The following is a 24,438-nucleotide window of genomic DNA, read 5'->3' on the forward strand; positions in this document are numbered from 1 at the left end:
TTCAAAACAGGCTTTCAATATATTTAACTAGAATGATATAAAACAGGCAGCCATGTTTTAGTGTATTAATTAAAATAAATTTTAAAATCAGTTTGAAAATCTTTTGTTTTTCTGTTATTCTTATCCTTTGATGCAGATTATTTTATAAGTGATAGCTTTCATTGTGGGAGGAGCAATTCAGTATCTTGGAGAGAAAGGAGTGAATCAGGATGCATTGCTCAAGTTTTGTAACTGTGGGATATAGATTGCTGTCCTGTAAACACAGAGAAAAGCAAGCTTTTATATTATTATACATATTGGTAATTGCAGCCAATTTTCTTGTGCTCAGTTCCATTGGGGAGTTTAGAGGAATAATTTCTAGAGTGTCTCTGAGCACTGGCTGTGACAATGGGAAGGAACTGCAGATGGACGCTTTGCTTAAGTGCTCTGGGAACAGTGCCAGAGATCTCCTGCCTACTGAGAAAGTGGAAAGTCTGTTTGATCATCACTTTTAAGGAGCCATCATTTGAGAAATAAAATTCTTACTGTTTAATTTAGTCCGTTTTGCTGTAACTGTCTTCCCCATTAGTGTTGGATTAAGGTAGTTTTTTAAAATGTCTTCCCTGGAGCTGCTGGTAAAGCAGGGCTGAAAGGTGGAGGACCAGGATGTTGCAGGGAAAGTGGAGTGAGGCTGACAAATGCAGTGTTGCCAAATCCCCTGCATATCATCTTGAAGTGAAATAGCCCTTGGAAATTACTTGGCATTTAAATAAACGCAAAAACAATAATTAATAATGTGTTCAAAGGTGTTAGAGGAATATATTTTGAAAACAGAATCACAGTTCTGAGTCATACATGAAGAGTCATGTTGTCTTCCAGCTTCTGTATTGCAGAGCATTTTCTTCCTTTATATAACCAGTAGAGACTCATCCTGAGTCTCTGCCAGGTCCCCAGGGACAGTTCATTTCCCACTAAGTTGTTCCGTACAGTTCTCAGGGAAGAAGTGCTGAAGAGTTTGGGAACTCTCTTCCAAGTGATCAAGAGAGAGCTAGAACACTTGAAAAGGCAGCTGCTGTTACTAGTTCTGTTTGGAAAACTTGCTGAACGGGAGAAGTGCAGTGAAGCCCATTTATGGCCAGAGGGCTTGTGCAGGAGGCAGCAGGGAGAGAACAGCCCAGAACGGGGCTCAGCTTCATTCAGCCCAACTCTCACAGGAGTTCTGTACCATTTTCTTTTAACTTGGATGTTGAAAACTCTCCCTGTTGACTCTGGAGATGCTGTTTTTCTTTCAGATTGAGCCTCAAGAAATAGGAGAAAACAGTTTTTGGGTAAAAGCTGAAGAAGATAAATTCGAAGACCCGGAGCTGTTTGCAAAATTGGCACTTACCTTTGGAACCCAAATGAAAGGTACATTCTTACTTTACTCTTTATTGTGCTTTTATTAAGTTTAAAACTGTGCAATGGCAGTTTCTTTTATGCTTTGTGCAATACCATGGAATTCATATGATGGTTTTATAGCGGGGAGATGATTTAAAACATACATTAAGCATAACAGTCTATTACAAGAATTGCTTCCCCTTCACTTTACAGCGTGAGGGGAGGAACCTTTTTGCAATAATACCTTTTAAAAGTGCACTGTATGTTGCAGACAGATGTGAGTTTTCTTCTAAGGAAATTATAATTAAATTTAAGTTCTGATCCTGAAGTCATGTTTACTTGCATTATTATTCCTAGCTGAGAATTTCTGGAATAAGAGCAGTAGTTTTTATTAATTCAGTATTAAAAAAGATGAATTCAGGAAGGGTTCTCAGAGGACTGTAATGAACTATTTCTTCAGTAGTTTCCTTGCATTATCTCTGAATGTGGTTTTTTTTTCTGTGTTCTTTTGAAACCTCTTCAAAGATTTGGTCATGGCTGTGTTTTTCCTAGGATAGATTCATGTTCCTTTCAGTAGTCAGTGAATTTAAACCATTGGAGTTGTCCTTTTGCAGCACACCTTGGAACCACTTTTTGGTTCTAAGTGTTCAGCTATTCCATGCAGTAATTCACAAGCGCCCTTTGCAGTAATTTAGCATTCTTTTCCATGCCCAAGCTGGATTGACTCTTGATTCCTAGCACTGCAGGGAGGGTAAAGTGATGTGGAGTTGGTCTCTTCTGTTGGTGTGACAGGAAGACCTTTAAGGGGAAGAAGGCAGATGACAGAATGGCACGAGCCCCTTCTTAACGCAAAGGACAAGCTTCTGCCTTGAGCTGGATTCTTTCATCAGAAGTCTCAAGAAATGTTTTGGAATTCCTGAAAAGCTGCTTCATTAAAAATGCTGAAAAAACCCTCTTGAAATGTTGACAGAGCTGACAGTTTCCAATGAGAAGAAAATCTTGTTGACATAGTTGCACAGTTGTAAAACTGGGAGCAACAGAAACTCCTCAAATAGCTTAGTGTACTGATAGCCTTGCAGATATTTTCCTTGTGTAGTTCTCAATTAATGGCTGTAGAAAATAACATGCCATAACAAAGGATGCACACTAAAAATGCTGCTGCACAGTACTCAGGATACTTGGCTCTGCAGAAAGGCAAACTTGTCTGAGTTCAAGGGGTTTTTTAAACTTAAAAACCTACTGGAATTCAAAAAGACTCTTGGAGCATTTAGTTGCAGCACAAAAGAACTGCATGCCAGAAGCAGCTTTTTTCCTGCAGCTGCCATCTGCAAAGGCAAGTGTAGAATGATGTTCACTGTTCTTCCTCCCCTTTTACCTTATGCAGCTCCACAATGTCCCAAATACTTATTTCAGGCATCATCTGGGATTAGATTTCCCTCTTGCTGTAGTCCAATTTCATGAGGTGGTCTCCAGGTACGTTGTAGGGGAGTGATAAAAAGCCAAATAGAAATGCATGTGATATTCTTTAAAGAGCACAGTCAACATGTAAAACAAACAAAGGGATGAGTGGAAGCAAACTGACAATTGCCAAAAGCAGTTTGGATGACTTCGTATTTACTGGCTTGTGTTCTGTGAAATTTTGGAATGCCAGTGGGAATGGTAATAGAAGTAAAATAAATGGTAGTGTAGACATTTATTAAAAATCTGGGATTCTGTGTAAGTTGCAGCACTTAAATTTGATTAAATCTGAGTTTTGTTCATGGTTCTTTGGTACAACGAGTAACACTTGGTGATTTTTTTTTCATACATTTTTTTTTATTCATTTTTCTTTCATTCATTCATTTTTTTTTCATTCAAGTTTTGTTTTAGGATATTCCAAAGAAATGACTTATTGTTTGCTATCACTAAGCTGTGAGCTGCCTTGCTGTTTGAGTGCTGTTTGTTTTAGAGGAATGCAGCCAGAGCTGAAGGGAAGTGGTACTTCTGGGGAGAAATATTGTCATGAAGTTGAACAGTAATTTTTTATTACTGTATTACTAATCCAATGTGGTTATACATCTTAGGAAACCTGGGCTCCTGCTTTTTGATGGAGTTGGGGGGTGTGTATGATTTAGTTATGTAGAATGTCCAAAATGCCCCAACAACTGGAATTAACAGTTGAAAATATGAGTGTTCTTGTCAAGAACCTACTTAAATCTCTGAAATCATTGAAGCAGGTCACATTATGTCGAGCACTCTTTTACCAAACTTTTTGCTTTTGTCCCTTAACTGGTAAGAAGCTTTCTCTCTGGCCACCAGCAGAAGGGAGAGCACCAGCAGCACTGTCATGTCTTCAGTGCTTGGTGGAATATGATGTCAAAAAGCTCCTATTTAACTTATGCAGTGTTAAATCCATGCAAAATTGAATGCTCAAGTGTCTGCTAGCAGGTCCAGGTAAAGGCTGCAGTGCTGTGGCTCTGCAGCCAGGTTGTGACACATCCCATACTCAGGACTGTGACAATACTCAGTGCTGGGCCTGCTGCTATCCAAATCATTTCTCACTGTTTGATTGATGGTCTAATTGCAAAACACTGCAAAGCAAGTTAATGCCTTCTCCCTAAAGGATCATGTTAATTTCTGGCTCTTGTAATTTAGGTTGTGTATTTTGCCAGTCAAGAATGATAGTGCTCTGAAGAAATTAATTATGTGTACAGTAGGTCTGTAAAGGTAGTAATTAGTACATAATAGTCTGTAACTACTGGGATTGTTCCAATACAGAATTCATTATCCATCCAACTTGCCTCAAGGGAAAACTTCTCCGTCAGGGCACTGTTGCTTTACAATTTGACTTTTAAAATGCAATTCAACAATCATTTTCATATGTTTTCAAAACTGAAGTAAGGTCTTAATAGTTCAGTTGTGTTTTTCACATGATGGAAATTTGAGTGGGAAGGGGCAAGAGAAAAGACAAACTTCCATGTAAGCTGTAATAGAACAAAATATGAGCAAAATATTCAGATTTTTATATGTATAATATAAAGAACATGTTATAGAAATAATAATGTGTCTAATGTATAATAATGCATATAAATATTATATAATAGGTCAGTGCACTATTAAACTTGAAGGAAAACTCTTTGCATTCAATTACATTTGGGATTTGTAAGTACAAGGAGTAGCAATTGGTACTTTCAAAAAATGGTTTTGAATTTGCTACTCTGAGAAGCCCAGATCTAACTCATCAGAGAACTTCAACCTTTGCACGCTTTCAGTGCATTCAGCTGTGGCCAGATTTCCTTTAAGACAGCTGTATTAGTAGGTGTGAGGCAGCAAGGCCCAGCTTAGTGCAGAAATCTCTGGTGTTAAGCACAGCTGTGTTGCTCTAGCTCAGCTACCTACGCTGCTTTGTCAACAGAAAAAGGAAGGAAATCCTCTGAAGTCATCGTGAATTTGCTTCAGGATTGTGAACTGCAGGTGGCTCCCTTGGTCTGCTGATTCTGCAGGCTGTGTTTGTTTGGTTCCTTCCCCTCCTCAGTCTCTCCTTCACAGAAGGGTGGGAATCCAAAGATCAGCTTTGCAGTGCAGGGTCACCCAGTGCTGTGTGGCAGAGGAATTTCATTTCCTTGAATTGCACACGTAGGTCATCAGTCTTCATATGTTTCACACAGAAGTGCAGCAGATTGGTTTGTTTTCAGCTTTGGATGTATTTGAAGTTGTTGTTTTTCAGCAGTAGAATAAATTCAAGTACCATAAAGGAAGAGTGAGTTATTAGTTTACTGTTTTTCACTTTCCTTTTCTTTTCAACTGGATTTATCCAATAAGTAAACTCTCAAACTCAAGGGTGAAAAAAAGCTTTGCGTGGTTTAAATAAACTGCTGCCTGAAATTATTAACATCTGGCATAGATTTACATCTGTATATCTCTATATTTTGATAGATTTTTATACCTAGTTTTTAATTCTTAAATGATAGAGGAAATTTAGAGTCCAAGTCTTATTTCAGGACCCATTTCATTTATCATGGGACAAAAAGACTGATATGAGTATAGTGTTCAGAAGGGTCTAAAATAAAGCAAAAGTTCCAACTAGGAGGTAAAGATTGTAAATATTAGTTAATATTTTATTTCAAATAACATTTTAATGCACTCACCTTTCAATAACTTAATTTCTATGTCAAAGGTAGTTTGTAATATGGAGTCACTAAGAAAAAATACTATGTAAAATACATGTGCATGGTGTGACCTACTAACTGTAGTTGTTTTCATCATGTGATTATGAATGAAGAATATCCCAGATGAAAAATTAAAATCTATTTAGACTTTTTCAGAAGTTAGGCTCAGTGTCAGTTGTGCTATTTTTGTCTTCTTGTCCTGTTAAATCTTATATAAACAGCACTTTCAGAATGTTCATGCTTTAGTGTTGGACAGAGGCAGGAATTTCACTGCAGGTCTCAGGCTGTGGCACACTGTCTCTCTTAGGACTCTGCTTGTAAAAGTTTTGTGGAAGATCCATGGAGGGGAAATCAAGAGGGGTGGGTCAGATAGATGCAATTTTCTTATCTCCAGTTTGGTGTTCCTGGAGCTTGCTTTCTTTACATCTGCAGCACAGTTAGTATTTTCTTCAGAGCATTGTTGTTCCATACGAGGGTTCTGCTGGAGAAGTTTTGACATTATCCTAATCAGCATTACACAAAGAATTGCAATAACTGCACCTTCAGAAAATCAAATAAAGCAGCCTGTGTGGGAATTAAATTGCATTCAGATTAAGAGACAGGTGGGAAATTGTTGGAGGTCTGGGCTATTTGAAGGCTGCTATCATTATTCATGGATTGCTTGGAGGTACAGCGTAATGTATTCCACACAGTTCCTGTAGAAATGGAGCTCCTTTTCAGAATCAGCACTGTCTGCTCTGAATCCAGGTCAGATGCTCTGAAGTGGAGGCCATTCCTTCAGTTTAGTTTAATTGGCAGTGCTTAACCCTTTTGGAACGTGACTGGGACAGGCCAGAGTTCCTTACTGGAGACTTGAGGAGCAAGGCTCTGAAATAAGGAGTCCTGCAGCTTCCTGGGCGACTGGAGTAGTTCTCCACTGATTATCTAGTAAATATAGTATATTATATAGATATAATATCTATAATCTAGATGTTGTATAGTATTTCTAAACTGATTATCCGCCTGCCTTTTCAGTGCCACATGGCAAACTGGCATTGGAGATTGGTGTGTGCCTGCTGCAAGGCCATCAAATCTCAGGCACTGAAAAACTTCTGAAAAATATTAGTAAGAAATTCCCTGCTGCTCAGATTTTCTGCAAATTTCAATTGGTAATTTTGTCAGAAAGCTTCACCAGAAGAATTTCAAGAGAATTTAAAATAGAATTGGCGTAGGGACAGACATGTATTGTCTAAAAAAACCTCTTCTATGTATTTATAACGATGTTGTGACTGAGTTGTCTTAGTGTGCTATGTTTTAGGTAGTTGCTTATGGAATTCATGTATTAATTTGTTATGCCTGAGCTCTCAGAGTATTAAAATTAAAATGTTGAAGAGAAAAGATGGAAGAGCAGTTGCGACTATATAAAAAAAAAAAAGCCAAAGGATGAACTCTCAAAGGCATTGGGTTTTTCCTACAGAGGAAATTCGTTCAGTGGGTTTTTTCCAACATCTAAGGTGTTGGAGGTTCCCATTAGAGCAGTGTAAGAATCTTTTTTCTTTGTTTATTACCCACATACTCCAGAAGTCTGGAATTCCAGCCTGCTGTGTGATAACTCTGGTGGTAGTTAGTGTCTCCTGTGCTTCCTCCACGCCTCATTTTTCTAAGGAGCTGGAGTTTTGTGTCAGAGCTTGCTAAAATGCAGCAGGGGAAGAAAGGCAGCTCTGCATTCCCAACTGTCTGATTGGGGCTCAGTGATGCAGTGCTCAAATAAAGCCCAGCACGTTTAACGAGGAGCTGAGGACAGAGACACATGTACTGGCACTGCAGAGACAGGGGTTGTGTACAAAGACTAATTAGCATGAAATATGAATACATTCATGAAGCAGTCTTGATCTATAATGCTCTTACAGGGAGTATTTTTTTCCTATGAATTCGATGAAAAAAATTCAGAAGTTGAATTGAAAAAAGAAACTGTGTTGAACTGCAGAAAGAAATGGGGTTTGTTTGTTTTTAAACAAGTAGAAATCTATATTCCTGGAATAAAGCCCCTTCTGTATGAATAAGTAAAGAGATTAGACTGAGAAGAATGCTTTCTCTAATGTCAAAACAGAAAGAATAACCTGCAAAAAATGCTCCTCTTCAAGTATGCAACTGCATTTTTCATGGGAATTTAGGTTAACTATTCCAAAAATCTATTTAATATGAAACTAGTTACTTTCAATGTGAAGTGTTCAAGGCCAGGTTGGATGGAGCTCTGAGCAACCCTAGTGGAAGGTGTCCCTGCCCATGGCAGGAGTTGGAGCCAGATCATCTTTAAGATCCATTCCAAGCCAAACCATTCTATGATGACACGATTAAATCATTCTGTGGATTTGACAGCAATCCTTTTTTTTCAATGAACTGTTAAAATTACCCACTGTGGCAATTTTCCTGAAGTGTGGCTTCTCTTTAAGGTGCAGAAATTGGTATCTGTAAATGTACATAAAATACACTGATGCTGAGTTGGAGGTCAGCTCTAGGTCTGTGTTCATTAGTTCTGTGCAGAATGGTTTTAAAACAATTCCTTTTGCCTTCTGATGTGTTGTAGCTGTAGAAACATTTTCTGGCAACTTCCTCAGTGCTGGTAAAGGAAACTCCAGCTGAGTGTTCCAGTGCAGGTTCTTCAGCTGAACATTGGATGGGAATTTGTGACTAAGTGAAGTAGGGGAAGAATAAAAAGTCTAGAGGAAAGGATGGAGAGCAGCCCAGCTACTTTCCAGGACATTTGGTGCTGACTATTAAATAGATTATGCACTGATATTTCACTCTCCTGAAGACTTCCAGCAGTGTTCTAGGAATAACAATGTATTTGCTTAAATAAATAAAACCCCACTATAAACAAAGCTGTGGTTATAAGCACAATTTATGGTCTTACTTGTAAAATAGCTCTTTCAAGGCTGTATTAAAGAGATGTCCCCTGCATCTTTGAGCAGAACCATGGTTAGCACATCCTACACTTCCTCCTAAATCTGCTTTCCATCAGAAGAAATAGAATGTGCTGCTTTTTTTTTTTTTTTTCCTGCAAGAGCATAAACTGACAAAATGTCTCTGATTCATGGCCTGGTTCCAGTTGCTCACTGTGCTGACCTGCAGTGTTTCTGTGTTTGTAGAAAAATGATGCCCTCTCCATGGATTTTATGTTTTATGTGCAAAACTGTTTTTCCGTTCTTATTGCTGACCACAAAAAACCCCAAAAATGTGTCATCTGCTCTTGACATGGAACATTTCTCTGAGTGATAGTTGCTTCACCTGTAATGCTGTTCCAGGATGCTGTGGACAGAATATCTGCTATTGTAAGAATTTCTGCCATTTCTAGTGGAGCAAGGCTAGTTCTGTTACCCACATGAATAGAGGTTCTTTGGAGAAAGATATTCAAATGCTATCTAAAGGATTAAAAGTGAACAATCATGCTATTAAGTTTCTGAATTCATTGGCAAATTGAAAATACTAGGTACATAGGCATTAGTATGGATAGTAACAAAAGTATCAGCTGTTTGAATTACTTACTAATCATCTCAAATAGATGTAAAGCTATAATTGCAGCTCTCTGTATTGTGTGACTGCTGTGTGTCTTGTGCAACGTGAGGAACTGAAATGTCTCTGAAACTTCTTCCTTTCAGTTGCTTTATTCTGCTCTGCAAGGTGGGAATGTAATTACTGTAGAATACTCCTAGAGAATAATTTCCCACTGTGAAAAAGTTGTGGCTTAAAGGCTTTCTAAAAGCAAAAAGTCCACGTGGTAAAAGTCAGTGTGGAATTACTGTAAAATTTTATATTCTGAATGGGAGTAAATGTCAAAGTTTTCTTTGACTTTTCTTTGTTGTTTCATTGAAGACTTGGATCATTAGCACAGAGACACTGTCTTCTTAATGAATCATTTTAGCCAAATTTTGCTTGTGTTGGTAATATAAAAGGCAAGCAGAGCACAGGTTCCAACTGCTATATTCAGAATGTCCAGTGGGTCCTGCCTGTGCAGAATGTGCTGAGCAGTGGAACCTGATGTTGCTGCTGAAGGTGAGACACGGGGAGCTGTGTGCTCTGCACTATTTTTAGTCTGCCACAATGCAAGCTGCTTCATTTAGTACCCTGTAGGTCCTCTAAGACTAATGCTGTAATGTGGCAGTAATTTATCTTGTGTGGGTGTCTTAAAGGCAGGTAATCATTGCTTGTGTGTTCTCTGAGCAGCTGGGTGTGTTTGGGACACCTGGGGGCACTTGGACCCCAAGAAAGCTTTTCCAAGGTAAATCTAAGGTGGTAACACACACAGCTGTCCAAGGCTGACTTCCTGCTGGTTGAGCCCTGCATTTGATCTTCAGCAGGTGACTGAGAGCAGGTGCTCAGTTAGAAGAGTAAATACATGTTAATATGTATTAAATGCCTCCTGCTTGATGTACACAGGATCGATGAGACAGAAATACTTCTCAGCTGCCAGCAGTTGATATTTTTTTCAAAACCAGAGGTCACATCTTTACATGTAGTAAAGTCTTTGTGTTTTGTCTTCAGTGAACTCAGGATCTTTCAGCATTTATGACCTGTGCCATTGCACTGCTCTCTATTTCAAACAGATGTGGTGTTTTTGCAGAGTTGTAACCCTGGTTTGCTGCCTCCTTTTTCTCTCATTGGGAGTCTCATTAATAGCTAATTTATTTTTATTTCTCTGTATTTTCAAAGACTGCCCAGAGGGGCAGATACACAGAAGATCATGCACAATGTAAAACATCCGTCTGGCCATCATCCAAAAAATATCAGTGGGTCCACCCCATTTACTGAGGGGCAGTCACAGATGTGGTTGTCAGCAAATACTTGCCTTGCTGTTTGTTTTTCAGAGTGACATTAGAATGCCAGAAACGTTCCAGTGTCCCAGGATACTGGAACTGTTGGGATGACTTTGTTCAGGTGGTGGGGGGAATGGGCAATGCATCTTCCTCTTCCAAGCCAGCCACTGCCCCCTGCTGTGGCTGCTTAAACAGGAATTCTGCTCCAAGGGGTGCAGGAGCCCGGTCCCGACATTTGTGTTGATGTGTGAGAAGGGTGAAAGGGCTGCTTTGTGCAGCTTCTGTGCAGCTCATTAGATTTACTTGATACCATCCACCACAAAGCCAGTTCAGACATTTGTTTATGGAAGACTAATTTCCCAACATTTATCTTTTTATCCTTTTTTCTGTTGATCACCTATCAAAGCTGTGCTTACCAGTCAACCTCATGGGGTACTGACTTGCACTGCTGAAATTAACGGAATCTATTAAGACAGATTATTTCCCAGTTATTTTTAATATGATCCTTTTGCCCCGTGAAGTTCTGCTTTGGCCCTGATGCCTCTGAAAGCTTTTATTTTTTATTTCTCCTCTAAATAGGAAAATAGGATTCTTTTAATTAAACATAAAATCACATTTCTTGCCTAGTAAGTCAGTGGAAATGTAACATTGTATACTTGATTGTAGGGCAGATTGTATAACCAGGATGGGTTATATTACACTGAAAAGTCAAGTAATTTGGAATTCAGTCTGAGTATTTTGCATGCATGTTTATTTAAAATCTTGATGATAAATACTTCAAAATGGAAGAGAATACCAAAATGTCTGTTTGGACATGTGTGCTTTACTTAGTGCTTCAATATTTAGTCAGGATTGTTAAATGTCGGATATCACATTGATAGAAGAAATCAATTTATCACTTCATTTTTACTAACATTCTGGTGTGTTCCATTAAACACCAGTATCTAATTAACTTGCTTTTATGAAAGGATTTTTGGATCTTGGAATCTTAGCTTTGTAATTTGGAAAGTTCCTTTGGAAAATGTGATACCCATTAGTTGTTTGTGAAGCCTTTTATGGGCTTCATCAAGGGGAACAGTAGGTGAACCAATAATTTAAGATACCTATTTATTAGACTTCTCATAGTAATAAAAGAAAATGAGCTTGTTAGAATCTTGGTTAAATATGACAGTGGTTTATTGGCTTTTTTTTTCCTGAGTCTTGATAGTTTTTCTTGGTTTGTTTTGTTTTTGTTATTTTTTTTACTTTTGAAAATTGTTTGGATAAGAAACACATCAAAATCTGGGAAATTATTACAGCTGTCCTGTTTCAGTTTGGTGTTGATGATGGCCTGATGTCAGAGGAAAGAAATAGATCTGGGCCATGTGGCTGTTTAAATTAGAAATGCTATTATGGGCAGCACTTTATTTACATAGGCTAACATCTTCTCTTCCCCAGAGCAAAACTTCCTCTGTGAGTTCTGAAACGCAGGGCCTGATCTGCTGGTCAGACACTGATATTGGGGCTGTGCAGTGCCCACCACACCCCAAGGATCAGCAAATCCTGGGAGCTGCTCCCAGCACCTCCAGGGGAGAGCCTGGAGCTGTTGGCAAAGGGACAAACAGGGTGCACAGTCCTGCTGGGTTTTATTCCACTTTCTTACAGCACATCTCCAACCCAGCAAATGAGGCCCACCGAGGATATTTTTAGTTTAATCCTTGTTTACCTGCTGTTGTTTGATTTCTAATGTTCATCTGTATTTCTGTGACCATTTGTTTGTCATGAATTGTTAATATTTGCCTGCTGTCTTACAGCAAAAGCAGCATCTTTCACAGGAAGTAGAAGGGTCCACAATCAGTTGTGAAATCGGGTGTGGGTGTGTTTGGGATTTTTTGTATGTGCCTGGGGATGGGTTGTTTTGGTTCTTGACTTTTTTTTGGATTTTTTTGTGGCCCAGGCATCTCCTTGATGCTGTTGATAGAAAGCTGAAAGCCATCCCAATACAGAGTGGGTAATTAAGGCCACTTTAGCTGCACAACTTTGCTGCACAACTTTTTGCTAGGGATTGACAATTAGATTATTTACAACCATTTTAGGGCAATTTTTACAGAACAAGGAATATTTCATGTGAAATAAATAGTAGTAATTAAATGTGGTGGTCAAATAAAGTAGCAATCAATTATAAGAACAGTTAATAGGAATACAGATCCCTTGTTACTTTTTTTTTTTTGCAAAACTAATTTGTAAAACTAAGTTATGATCTTTTTTTATTCTTCCACAGAGCATAATTTGTTGGGTTGATGCCACTTCCTTCAGCTTGATTACATTAATTAGGCAAAAAGCACACAAGATTGCAAGAGGTTCCATGTTTTTTCCTCCCTGTTAGTTTTATTTTTTTATCTTGAGAGCTCAGTGTAAGATTCTCTTTTAGATCAATTGCTTGCTTTGTAATAATTCTTTTTTTATTGCTGTACTAGGTATTGAGCTCTTCTGATTGCAGAAAGGACAGAGTGACAGCAGGAGTGCTTAATTAATTTTGCTTCAGGAATTGGTAACTGAGTGATTTTAGGTGAACTGAAAAATGCCAGGTGGCATTGGGAATAAAGATGAGATCCCCCAGCTGCTGCCTGAATTGACAGGAGGCGTGGCTGACATCTGCTGATGCTCTTGCATTTCTCTCTGGATATTTGGGGAAACTGTTTGCTGGTTGTCAAAGTTAGAGCCCAAATGACAGCGCGAAGGCTGTAAATGAATTTAGGTGCCAAACCACCTTAATCTCAGTGTGTGCAGTTCATGAATCACATGGCACATGTTCTGCAGGCTGGCTGCAGTGATCCAGGAGAGTCTGTGGCTTCAGCTCTGTGACCTGTGGCCTCCCAGAGTCTCCCCTGCAGGATGCTCTGAGTATTCTATGTGTCACTGGATGCAGGACTGGGTAGGGAATTGCTCCTTGGTCACTGCTCTGCTGAGCTGCCACTGTTGCTTTCTCCTTGCTGCCAGAATCAGGGCTTGGCTTCTCCAGGTAACGAGGGGCAGGAGCAGAGGAAACGGCTTTTGGTTGCGCCGGGGCAGGTTTGGATTACACCCCAGGAAAATGTCTTCCCAGAAAGGGTTTGTCAAGCACTGACACAAGCTGCCCGGGGCAGGGGGCGTCGGAGGTGTTCGGGAACTCGAGATGTGCCACTTGGGCACACGGTGCTGAACGTGGGGCTGCTGGGCTGCTGCTTGGACCTCAGAATCTTAGAGGCTTGTCCAAGCTGAGCAATTCCATGACTCCATGGACTGCTTTGCCCTTGTTGACGATCAGCAGGTTATTTGTGCGCTTTGGCCTGAGCGCACAAGCTTTGTTCGAGCTCACGGTTCGTCTGTTGTGCCGTGCAGGGCTGGAGGGGGTCGGGCTGTGCCCCAGCTGTGCCCCAGCTGTGCTCCGGTCCCATTCCCTGGCTCGTGCCAGCCTGGGAATGCTATGGGCACGTCAAGAATGCTATGGGCACAGAGTGCTATGGGCACAGAATGCTATGGGCACGTCAAGAATGCTATGGGCACAGAGTGCTATGGGCACAGAGTGCTATGGGCACAGAATGCTATGGGCACGTCAAGAATGCTATGGGCACAGAATGCTATGGGCACAGAATGCTATGGGCACAGAATGCTATGGGCACGTCAAGAATGCTATGGGCACAGAGTGCTATGGGCACAGAATGCTACGGGCACAGAATGCTATGGGCACGTCAAGAATGCTATGGGCACAGAATGCTATGGGCACAGAGTGCTATGGGCACAGAGTGCTATGGGCACAGAATGCTATGGGCACAGAATGCTATGGGCACGTCAAGAATGCTATGGGCACAGAGTGCTATGGGCACAGAGTGCTACGGGCACAGAATGCTACGGGCACAGAATGCTATGGGCACGTCAAGAATGCTATGGGCACAGAGTGCTATGGGCACAGAGTGCTATGGGCACAGAGTGCTATGGGCACGTCAAGAATGCTATGGGCACAGAATGCTATGGGCACAGAGTGCTATGGGCACAGAGTGCTATGGGCACAGAGTGCTATGGGCACAGAATGCTATGGGCACAGAGTGCTATGGGCACAGAGTGCTATGGGCACAGAATGCTATGGGCACGTCAAGAATGCTATGGGCACAGAGTGCTATGGGCACAGAGTGCTATGGGCACAGAGTGCTATGGGCACAGAATGCTATGGGCACAGAGTGCTATGGGCACAGAGTGCTATGGGCACAGAGTGCTATGGGCACGTCAAGGGACGCCCTCGGGCTGGGTGCACTGCTGAGGGAAAACAAGCGCGAATTTTAGATTACTTGGTGTTTGACTTTCCTCCTTCTCCCCTTCATTTGACTTTTATTTCTGTTTCTGAGTGCCTCTAGGAACACAGAAATGGAATGCTATCAGCAGCGCTCCAAGATGATCAATTTAGCCAGATTTGGAGATGTTTTATTGTGTTGCAACAGAATTTACTGAACTTTGGTGCTACAAATTACTTGTTAATTTTTCTGTGGCATTCCTAGCTCCTTATTTAATTTTTCTACCAAGCTACATCACATCAGAGTTGTTTTTTGGTTTTTTTTTTTTTCCCTGGGTGGGGTAAATTTGATGTAATTATTGATTTCAGCTGCTCAAATCTATTCTTGTGAGTGTAGTTTATATCTCTTGCAACTGTATATACACTTAATTTTTTCCTCCTATACTCCTGTACTAGCCATAGCTCTTCTCTCAGGTAGAAGGAATAACGAAGCAGTTAATTTCTTTTGTATATTTACTTTTACTGCCAAACACTGGTAAATGCAGTTGGGAAGCCACTTGCCAGATGGAAATAAGATGAAATTACTCCTTCATTTCCCATGGCAATATAAGGATGTTTTTGTTCACTGTGTGTACAGGCTTGACAGAAATTGGAGACTTAGGCTCAGGTTAAGGTAGGGTAAAGTTGACCTAAGTGTTCTTTCTCCATGCTTTAATACAGTGTACTCCTTTTTATCTCCCCTTAATTTTCTTCCTCATCTTATTAATGACTGACAGTTTTTCCTGTTAATTCTTTATTAAAATGATTCATTAATAATTTAAAGAAAGAAGGGAATTTCATATGAACTGGACATTTCATAATAAAATGCTTTAACAGCTTCAGTATCATTAAGTAAAATCATATATATTTCAAAAAACTAGTCATGGCCACTTCTAATGCTATTTAGTAGCTAAATTAATGAACAGGTGTCAAATTATGATTTTCAAGAATAAGGTACACTTCCTTTTTTACTACAAAAGTACTGATGGTAGAATTTTTCTTAATTAAGTCTCTCAAGTATTTCAGTTTGTGTATGTTCTTTGCCACGATTATCATTAGCCATGCTTTTAATGTGTTTTAAACTTACCTAAGGTTTTGCTGAGGGTTTTGTATACCCTGGATGGGTTTAAAGGGTTCCAAGCAGGGCACTTTCAGTGGGATTAGATGAGTTCCCAGCTGAAGGAATCACTGAAGGCACAGCTGAGCTGCACATGCACTGGGAAATGTCAGACCAACAGCAAACAATGCCTTGCAGCATCTTGCATCAGCTTTTTCCCTCCACCACTGATAAACAAATGTATTATTGCTCACTTAATAGAGCTCTAAATTGGAAACAAGTAAGAAATGTTGGTGTTGGTAAGAAGTGTTGGTGTTTCCATCTGTGTTTTCTGGTCGCCAGAATGTGTGTGTGCTAAAGCTGGCCCCTGTTCTCCTTTGGCTTTGTCATAGTGGCTCTCCTTCCCTCTCCTGCCTACCTTGGAGGTCAATTATGAGGAAAAGCCCACCCAAAACCTTGTACAGGTGGAACTGGTGGAAGATGATACAGTAGTGGCCCAGCAGTTCCACTCCCCAGAACAGTGAGTGCTGCACACTGAGCTGACTTGTGCCTTTCAGTTCTATTGCTTCAGCAGCAGTGGCCACAGTAAGGAAGGTTCCCCTCTGCTCCACCTTTTGTTTCCATTTCTTCATGGAAACCTGGGTAACCAGCTCTGATGCTGTCTGTAAGACTTGTTGGCTTGGAAAAACCTGATTTTGAATGAAGATGTAAGCCAGTACCGTTATCAAAGTGCTGTAATGAATAATCACAGCACTGAACTCCAAGGTCTGAATGAAGTAATACAGCTGCTTTAGCTACCAGATTGATTTTTCATCTTGTTTTTCTGAGCTGCCCTGTGCTGTCTGCTATAAAATCCTTCTTTCATCTCTCCCTTTGGTTCTGTGGCATCAAACCAAAAAGTGTTTTATCTTTAAACAGGCACTTGTGAAAGGAGAACCTGACAAGGGGAGGGAGGTTGGTCAGCAATGGTGTATTGAATTCTGGAAAGTATCAAGTATCTTTTTAATTGAGTTAATTATTTTTCAAACTCCATAATCCGTGGTTGTGTTACAGTTGAATCACTGCTGAAATGGATTTTGTGATCAGAGCCTCTGGCAGAAGAGGGACAAGCATGGATTTGGAGAGCTCTCTGATGCTCCATGGCATCTCAAGCATGGCTGAAACGGTGGTGGCGAGATTCTAGGAGCTGCCTAAGTCTAGAAATGTTGGTAGTGTCTCTTTCTGCCTGTGAATTTGGGCTTGGTAAGATTGGTGTTGATGCTGTATTGTGGCTTTAGTGCAGTCACATAAGCATCTGGTTCTGGTGTTCCTCTGGGTTTTGTGAATTGGCATGAAGTGAACTTTGAAGTCTCATGCTTGGTAAGATAGAACCTTTTGGAAAGAACATATTCTCTGGCCTTTTCTAAGTAGGAAAAAACTAATCTAACCCAGACATCTAGTGTTTGCTAAATGGATGATGTAAATAGTGGTGTTGCAGCCCTTCAGGCTTGAGTAGGTCAGAGTAGCTGTGGTTTGTTATGAAATTATGGGATGTGTGACCTGCTGTGGTCTAAATGTAGTTCCTGATTTCTAAATGTAGTTCCTGTAGTTCCATTTTACAACCAACAGAGGAGTGCACCTGCATACAGGTGAGGAGGGGTGAGCAGGAAAGCTGGCTCTGTGCTCTGTACAAGCAGAGTTCCTGTTGGGTTCTGCCTCAGCTCACCCTCTGCATGCTGTTTATAAAGCATTATGTGCTTAAACCCCAAACTACTTTTCCTTTTCTGATGTTGTACCAGCTGAATAACTTCATACCTGTTTTGCATTGGGCTGGGGTAGCACCTTTGCCCTTGAACTCTTGCTCTTTCTGATTTACAGGAATTATCCCTGTAGGAAGAAAGTTTCCTTTCTGTGAGATATTTGGTAACAAAAACATTTATTACTCCTGTTTTCTTTTAAACTGTTACTTTTGCAGTTTGCAAGCCAAGGAACTGGGTTTGTGTTTTATACACATTTGTTTTTGGTGCTCGAAAATAATGTGACAAGTCTGGTACTCCATGTATTGGGAGAGGTGTGGTGTTCAGAGCTTTGAAGATACCAGCCCCGGGGATCTGCATTCACATCAGCTGTGGGGATCTGCGTTCCCACCACCAGCCCCGGGGATCTGCGATCCCACCACCAGCCCCGGGGATCTGCGATCCCACCACCAGCCCTGGGGATCTGCGATCCCACCACCAGCCCCAGGGATCTGCATTCACATCAGCTGTGGGGATCTGCGTTCCCACCACCAGCCCCGGGGATCTGCGATCCCACCACCAGCCCTGGGGATCTGCGTTCCCATCAGCCCCGGGGATCTGCGTTCCCATCAGCTGTGGGGATCTGCGATCCCACCACTCCTGGGGATCTGCGTTCCCACCACTCCTGGGGATCTGCGTTCCCATCAGCTGTGGGGATCTGCGTTCCCACCAGCCCCGGGGATCTGCGTTCCCACCAGCCTTGGGGATCTGCGTTCCCACCAGCCTTGGGGATCTGCGTTCCCACCAGCCCCGGGGATCTGCGATCCCACCACCAGCCCCGGGGATCTGCGATCCCACCACCAGCCCCGGGGATCTGCGTTCCCATCAGCCCCGGGGATCTGCGTTCCCATCAGCCCCGGGGATCTGCGTTCCCATCAGCTGTGGGGATCTGCGTTCCCATCAGCCCCGGGGATCTGCGTTCCCACCACCAGCCCTGGGGATCTGCGTTCCCACCAGCCTTGGGGATCTGCGTTCCCACCAGCCTTGGGGATCTGCGATCCCACCACCAGCCCTGGGGATCTGCGTTCCCATCAGCCCCGGGGATCTGCGATCCCACCACCAGCCCTGGGGATCTGCGTTCCCATCAGCCCCGGGGATCTGCGTTCCCATCAGCTTTGGGGATCTGCGTTCCCACCACTCCTGGGGATCTGCGTTCCTGTCAGCTGTGGGGATCTGCGTTCCCGTCAGCTGTGGGGATCTGCGTTCCCATCAGCTGTGGGGATCTGCGTTCCCACCAGCCCCGTGGATCTGTGATCCCACCACCGGCCCCGGGGATCTGCGTTCCCACCACCAGCCCCGGGGATCTGCGTTCCCACCACTCCTGGGGATCTGCGTTCCCACCACACCTGGGGATCTGTGTTTCCACCACCCCTGGATGTGGCACTCAGTGCCGTGGTTTAGTTGAGGTGTTGGGGCATGGGTTGGACTCGATGTTGAAGGTCTTTTCCAACCTGGTGATTCTGTGATCTGGAGGGTTGAACTCTTGAACAGATCCAGTTTGCAGCAGGTCACTCATCTTTGAGTCATTCTTCTCAGCTGTCTCAGGCTGTGCAGTGTCTGCTGTGATAGAACAGAGCTAACAACGTTTGTTGCCTCCCCATGGGACAGCTAATTTTTAGCTCTTGGGTGGCTTTTGTTTTGTGTTGTTGAGCACCTGGTTTTATTTCCTGGTTTAGTTGAGAACAGTTAGTGGTAAGGCCTGATTACTGGATGAAGTGTCACCTTAGGATTGTAGCTGGAGCTCGGAGCTGAGGGGTCGGTGCTGGGAGAACTGGGAGCTTTTCTGGTGATGTGCAGCTCAGGGCTTGTACAAGCTCCAAGCCTGCTGCTCGTGGGAGGCTTGAAGGCAAGGGGAGAGCAGGGGCTGCTTTGGTGTTGAATCATCTTTTCTGCTCAGTTTTCTCTGATTTAGGCTCTTCAGAGGTAGCTGGGGCTGAGGGCACTGCCTGGGGCTGGCTCAGTTAGTGCTGGCATGAACATGCCCAAGAGAAACTGATTATTCAGGGCTCTAAACCCAGCAGAATTCCTTTATGCCAGATGTTTTCCTGGTGGTAATGGGTGTAAGGAGACAAATTCCTGTATTCTACATACTTTTTATTTTTTTAATAAGGTGATTGAAACTGAGATTTTAAGTTACTCTTCACACTAAAAATTAACATTTTTTCCTTAGGAAATACCTGTAATGAAACCCATGATGGCTCATTACAGTGCAGCAAAAAATAGTGCTCAGAGAACAAAACTCTATTCAGTCTGCTTGAAACTTCATCTTAATTTGACTTTCCAGTTTTTCAGTTACTTTTGAATGGCTTAAAATATTCATTAAGTTCAATTAATGTTAAGCACATTAAGATTCTATTCCTTCAGTGCCAAATATGTTATGTGATATTTAAAAGGAAATAAATCCTTGTTAATGGGTTTACTTAATGCTTAAGAAAATTCTGTGAAAATTGACTGTTTTAAATTATGCAAAAAATCAGCTTATATTTAAGGTACTCCAATGCCACATTTCTTTCCATAAAATTTAAAGTGCTGATTATAAGGCTAGTGAATCTTGCTAATTTGGAAGAAATCACTTAAAAATATACACTGTTTCCTTCGTTTTGCTCTTTACCACTGACAAAATAAATTAATAAAAACATACCTTTGTTCAGTGTGATAAATATCAAATTATTTATGTTGTTGGTTTTGGCTGAAGAATTTATAAATATTATTAATGTTTCAATAGAGGGCACTCATGTGCTTCGAGGTAACACCAAATCCCTGTATTTTTAAAAATGCTTGCCATGAATTGGAGCTGAAGTGAAATTTCCTGGGTTGGAATACATAAATATTATTTGATACTGCTTGGGAAAATTGTTCATTGTCATATTTTTATTTCTTGTTCCTTTCAATTTTGGACATTTGCTTTGTTTGGATATTTTACAGTAGGTTGGGGCAGTGCAGTCACTTTGCCTTGAACTGATTGTAAAAGATCTATTATTATGGCTTGCTAATGGACTTGGCTGTTAGCTAAGATTGAACAGTTGTAATAATGGATAGAATTTAATAAATACCTACCTTCCAGCCAAAAAGCCTGTAGAAGAATCAGAAGAAAAGAAAGCATCTCAGTCAAAGAAGAAGATCAAAGAATTAAGAGTTTTGGATGGAAAATCTGCACAAAATTTATGTAAGTGATGTGAAAGGTGTTAGGTCACTAAGTGGTAGCTACACCTCACCATTTGTAAATTCTTTTTTTTTGTTTACATGTGCAATTGCTTTTTCTAAAAACTGCTAATTTGAACATGAGTCTTAAATGCAGAGGTATTTAAATATGCATTCTGATTTTGCTGTATAATTTGGGGAAAATGAAAAACGTAACATGGAAAACTGATTCAATGGGTTACTGGGATTTTCTCAGTTGATTCTCTCAATTCTTGCTCAGGTCTGAAAGTACAGTTAGGTGATGATCACTAATTTGGGCAGAGCACAGTGTGGGAGGGGTTTAGAAGCCATTCCTTATTGTTCCTCCTGGTTAGAGCAATGAAGAAATAGAGGGTCAGGGGAAGCTGTTACCAGATAGACCACACAGGTGCAAGTACTGCTGCTATAAATTGTGACAAAACCAGCCCACTTGGATCATTGAACTTGTTCCTTTCCTCTTTAATTATGGAGGGAAATCATTAAGAGTAGTATTAATAATTAAGAGTAGTAGAGTCTTTCATTTGAATCAGAAACTCCATGAATGTCACTAGTGCAGCTGTGGCCATGGCAAACCAGTGTGTACACCCAAATGTGGGCATTGTTCAGTAGCACATCCATGAGCAGAAAATGAGCCAGGACACAGCTGATAGAAAACTTCAGATTTGGAAAGTGTGGATGTAGGATAATGAGCCATAGGCTGAATATAAAGCACTTTTACAATGTTATGCTGATCCATATGTTAAGAATTCTTTGTCGTTTCCTGAATGGGGCTCTCTTGAGATTTTCTAACATTCTGAGATCAAGTTGCTTTAAGAACTCAGTGTTTGAAGGGTTTCCATTGTATATGTCTCTTGTAAAAGCTCTTACCCTTAAGTTACCCTTAAAGTGGTAAGTTAGGGCATTTTTCTGACTTTGCCCAGCTCTTCATTACCCTGTCATGTGATTTTTTTTCTAGAACATCCCATAAATATAATTTACTGAATTGTTTGTGCACTACAGCTATTCATACATGGTTATGGAAGTAATAATAATATTAATAGATAAAAATATCTGTTACTGGCTGAGTAGGCTTGCTTAGGTAGGAATGCAGATGTCATTCATGAAGGTAAAACTTTACTGGGAAGTAACATTGCTAGGGAGCTACTGAGGCTGATTTAAAAGCTAAAATTGTTGTCATAGTTTCATTTCTTAGAAAGGAACTTCATTGTAAGTCAAACTGCAATAGTGTGCCTATCTAGCATTTGTTTATATGGGAGACTTAACTGTGAAACACAATTTAGATGGAGACCTGGTTTTTGAGTTGCTAGAAATTGTTTGCCTTTGTATACTGATCTTTTTTGACCTTTTTGATTCTAATGATGTGTTACTGAATTTCAGCAATATTTTTGGGTTCCTTCCGTTTGCCTTATGAAGAAATAAAAAATATCATTTTAGAGGTTGATGAGGAGAAGCTGAGTGAATCCTTGATTCAGGTATGTGAAAATAATCTCTGCTTTTGGTTATAGCTTGGTTTCCACGTAAAAATGGCAAGAAGGAGTAAGAATTGAAGAGTAAGACAGAGTATCAGCTGTGCTTCATTGATTTCACTTCTGCTTTTGAATGTGGTCACATGTAGCACTAAAACGGCCTTCCAAAGACACTGTTAACAAAAGAATTCCTCGGAATTCCCCCTTCCAAAGGGAAATCTTTGAGAATTCTAGTGTTTCAGCTTCGCAGGCAAGCTGAAGATGATTCAGGCTGGTGCATAATGAAGTTTCATTATGAGGCTCCTTGTGGAACCAGCTTTGCCTCTCTAGTGAGAGATGAAACTCCCAAAATGTTTCAGGATATGGCTGCAACTCCAAACCTGTCTGTAAATCAAACCTGCTCTCAGGCTGCTTTGGTCTCATTTGGGGCCCCAGAACTCTCAGCTGCAGAGTAGAAAGGATGGAATGCAGCTTCTTTCCATCCCTCTAGGAGGAGAGAAGTGTGTTCCTGGCCCCTCGTGGTGTCTGAGGTGTGACAGTTCAACACGAGCATGGAAGCCCTAAAAGTCACAAAGATTTAGCACCCCAGCAGTGCTGGTGCTGTTTTAGTTAACATCATGCACTGCTTCAGATTCCTGCCACCACACTGGGCCTCGATTTAGCCTTTCATCCTTCCCTGTCTCCTGTTTGCACCTTCATCCCCTTCCCCCGAGGTTTTCTAAACTAATTTCTTCTTCTTTTTTTGGACCTGCAGAATGGTTATTCTGCTGGACTCTGATCTAAACTGAGTTGCCTCTGTATTTCAAAATAAGTGCAAAGCCCTAACATTATTGAGGATTTGGTTTATTGATCAGAGATGTCAGATCAGATGATTAAGATACCTTCAGGTTTAGTAAAATCAGAAATCAAGGGGGAGGAACAACCCCACCTTGGATAGCTGAAGTACAGAGTAGTTTCATATGGATCTCCTCTACTACAAATACTTTACTGTTTGAATTTCAACTTGTACATTTGAAAATATTATATATTAAATCCAATCTACCCTTTTAAAAATGCAGTATTTTAATACACTGTTTAAAATATTATATAATAAATGCAAGTCTACACTTCTACTGAGTATTTCTTTAAAGCAAACTATTATTCACTCAATATAAATATTTTAAATACTTAGTGTATTTGTATTTTGACGCCTCAAGATCATACAATAACTCACAATTTTCTTTGGGGACATGGATAAGACTGCAAGCAAATTGAACTTCTTCCTTAGTTTCTGTGTATTTGCCATCCAAAAATCTATAAAATTTTGGATGACTTTTTTGTAAGGTGGTTTAAAGTGTAATTTGTGCACAGATATTTTGAATGTCTAATGGTTGTAATTTATTTTTTGCTATTTTTGTCATGTTTTACACAGACTAGTTATTTCTTGATTGATATTTAATGAGAAATAGGCAACCATTAGGGCAAAAGGAGATTGTAGAGAGGCAAAACTCCTTGGTGCTGTCAGACCCTGAAAAATGATACTCTAACCTTTTAGTAGGTTCTTCAAATCAGAGACTGTAGCAGAGCAAGTGATGTCTGTATTAAATAATTACTGCTTTGATTTGATGTTTATATAATGTTAAATAAAATAAGCCTCCTGTAATTTCCTTGTGCGTATCCGTGTTGTGGTATTTTAAGCGTGTTGTTTTTCAAATCTTAGGTAGTTGAATGTAACAAATTTGATATAATGCCTTGTTTGTTTTAGAACCTGGTGAAGAATCTTCCTGAGCAGAAAGAACTCAATGCCTTAGCTGAATTAAAGGATGAATATAATGATCTTGCTGAGCCAGAGCAATTTGGAGTTGTGGTATGTATTAGTGCAAGGATTAATTGGACAGTTCCATTTTGGCACAAAAGAAATGAACAAGTTTAGGGATAAAATATTTTTGATAGTGTTTTTGCAAGATATGCAGGAGGAAAAAATTACTATTTTCTGATAAATAGTAATAAAAAAAATCTCTTTATGTATTAATAAGATTCCAACCAGGGTTGGAACCAGGTGATGCTTAGGGTCCTTTCCAATGTGAACCCCTCTGATTCTGTGATTCTGGGAGGAATTACAGTATAGCATTAAAAGCAACAGGCACTCCGGTGCCGTGCCGGGTGTGTCACTGCAGGGCTGTGCCGTGCCGGGTGTGTCAGAGCAGGGCCGTGCCGTACCGGGTGTGTCAGAGCAGGGCTGTCCCGTGCCGGGTGTGTCAGAGCAGGGCTGTCCCGTGCCGGGTGTGTCAGAGCAGGGCTGTGCCGGGTGTGTCACTGCAGGGCTGTGCCGTACCGGGTGTGTCAGAGCAGGGCTGTCCCGTGCCGGGTGTGTCAGAGCAGGGCTGTCCCGTGCCGGG

The 24,438-nt window shown here is 41.0% G+C and overlaps 1 protein-coding gene across 5 annotated transcripts in view; it reads left to right on the top strand.

Annotated features, from left to right (window-relative positions):
- The window catches only part of DIAPH2 (diaphanous related formin 2), a 170,678-nt gene that overhangs the window by 39,092 nt on the left and 107,148 nt on the right, over nt 1-24,438 (top strand). For all 5 annotated transcript variants that reach the window (XR_009933664.1, XM_062503109.1, XM_062503107.1 and 2 more), the window contains 4 exons: nt 1,272-1,386; nt 20,479-20,580; nt 21,972-22,066; nt 23,805-23,906. Coding sequence is in view for 4 of the 5 variants with exons in the window: in XM_062503109.1 (XP_062359093.1) it covers nt 1,272-1,386; nt 20,479-20,580; nt 21,972-22,066; nt 23,805-23,906 (414 nt within the window). In the remaining variant the exon portion in view is untranslated. The remainder of the gene's footprint in view (nt 1-1,271; nt 1,387-20,478; nt 20,581-21,971; nt 22,067-23,804; nt 23,907-24,438) is intronic.

Source organism: Cinclus cinclus, chromosome 15 (genome assembly GCF_963662255.1).
Source record: "Cinclus cinclus chromosome 15, bCinCin1.1, whole genome shotgun sequence".
Classification (NCBI taxonomy): Eukaryota; Metazoa; Chordata; class Aves; order Passeriformes; family Cinclidae; genus Cinclus; species Cinclus cinclus.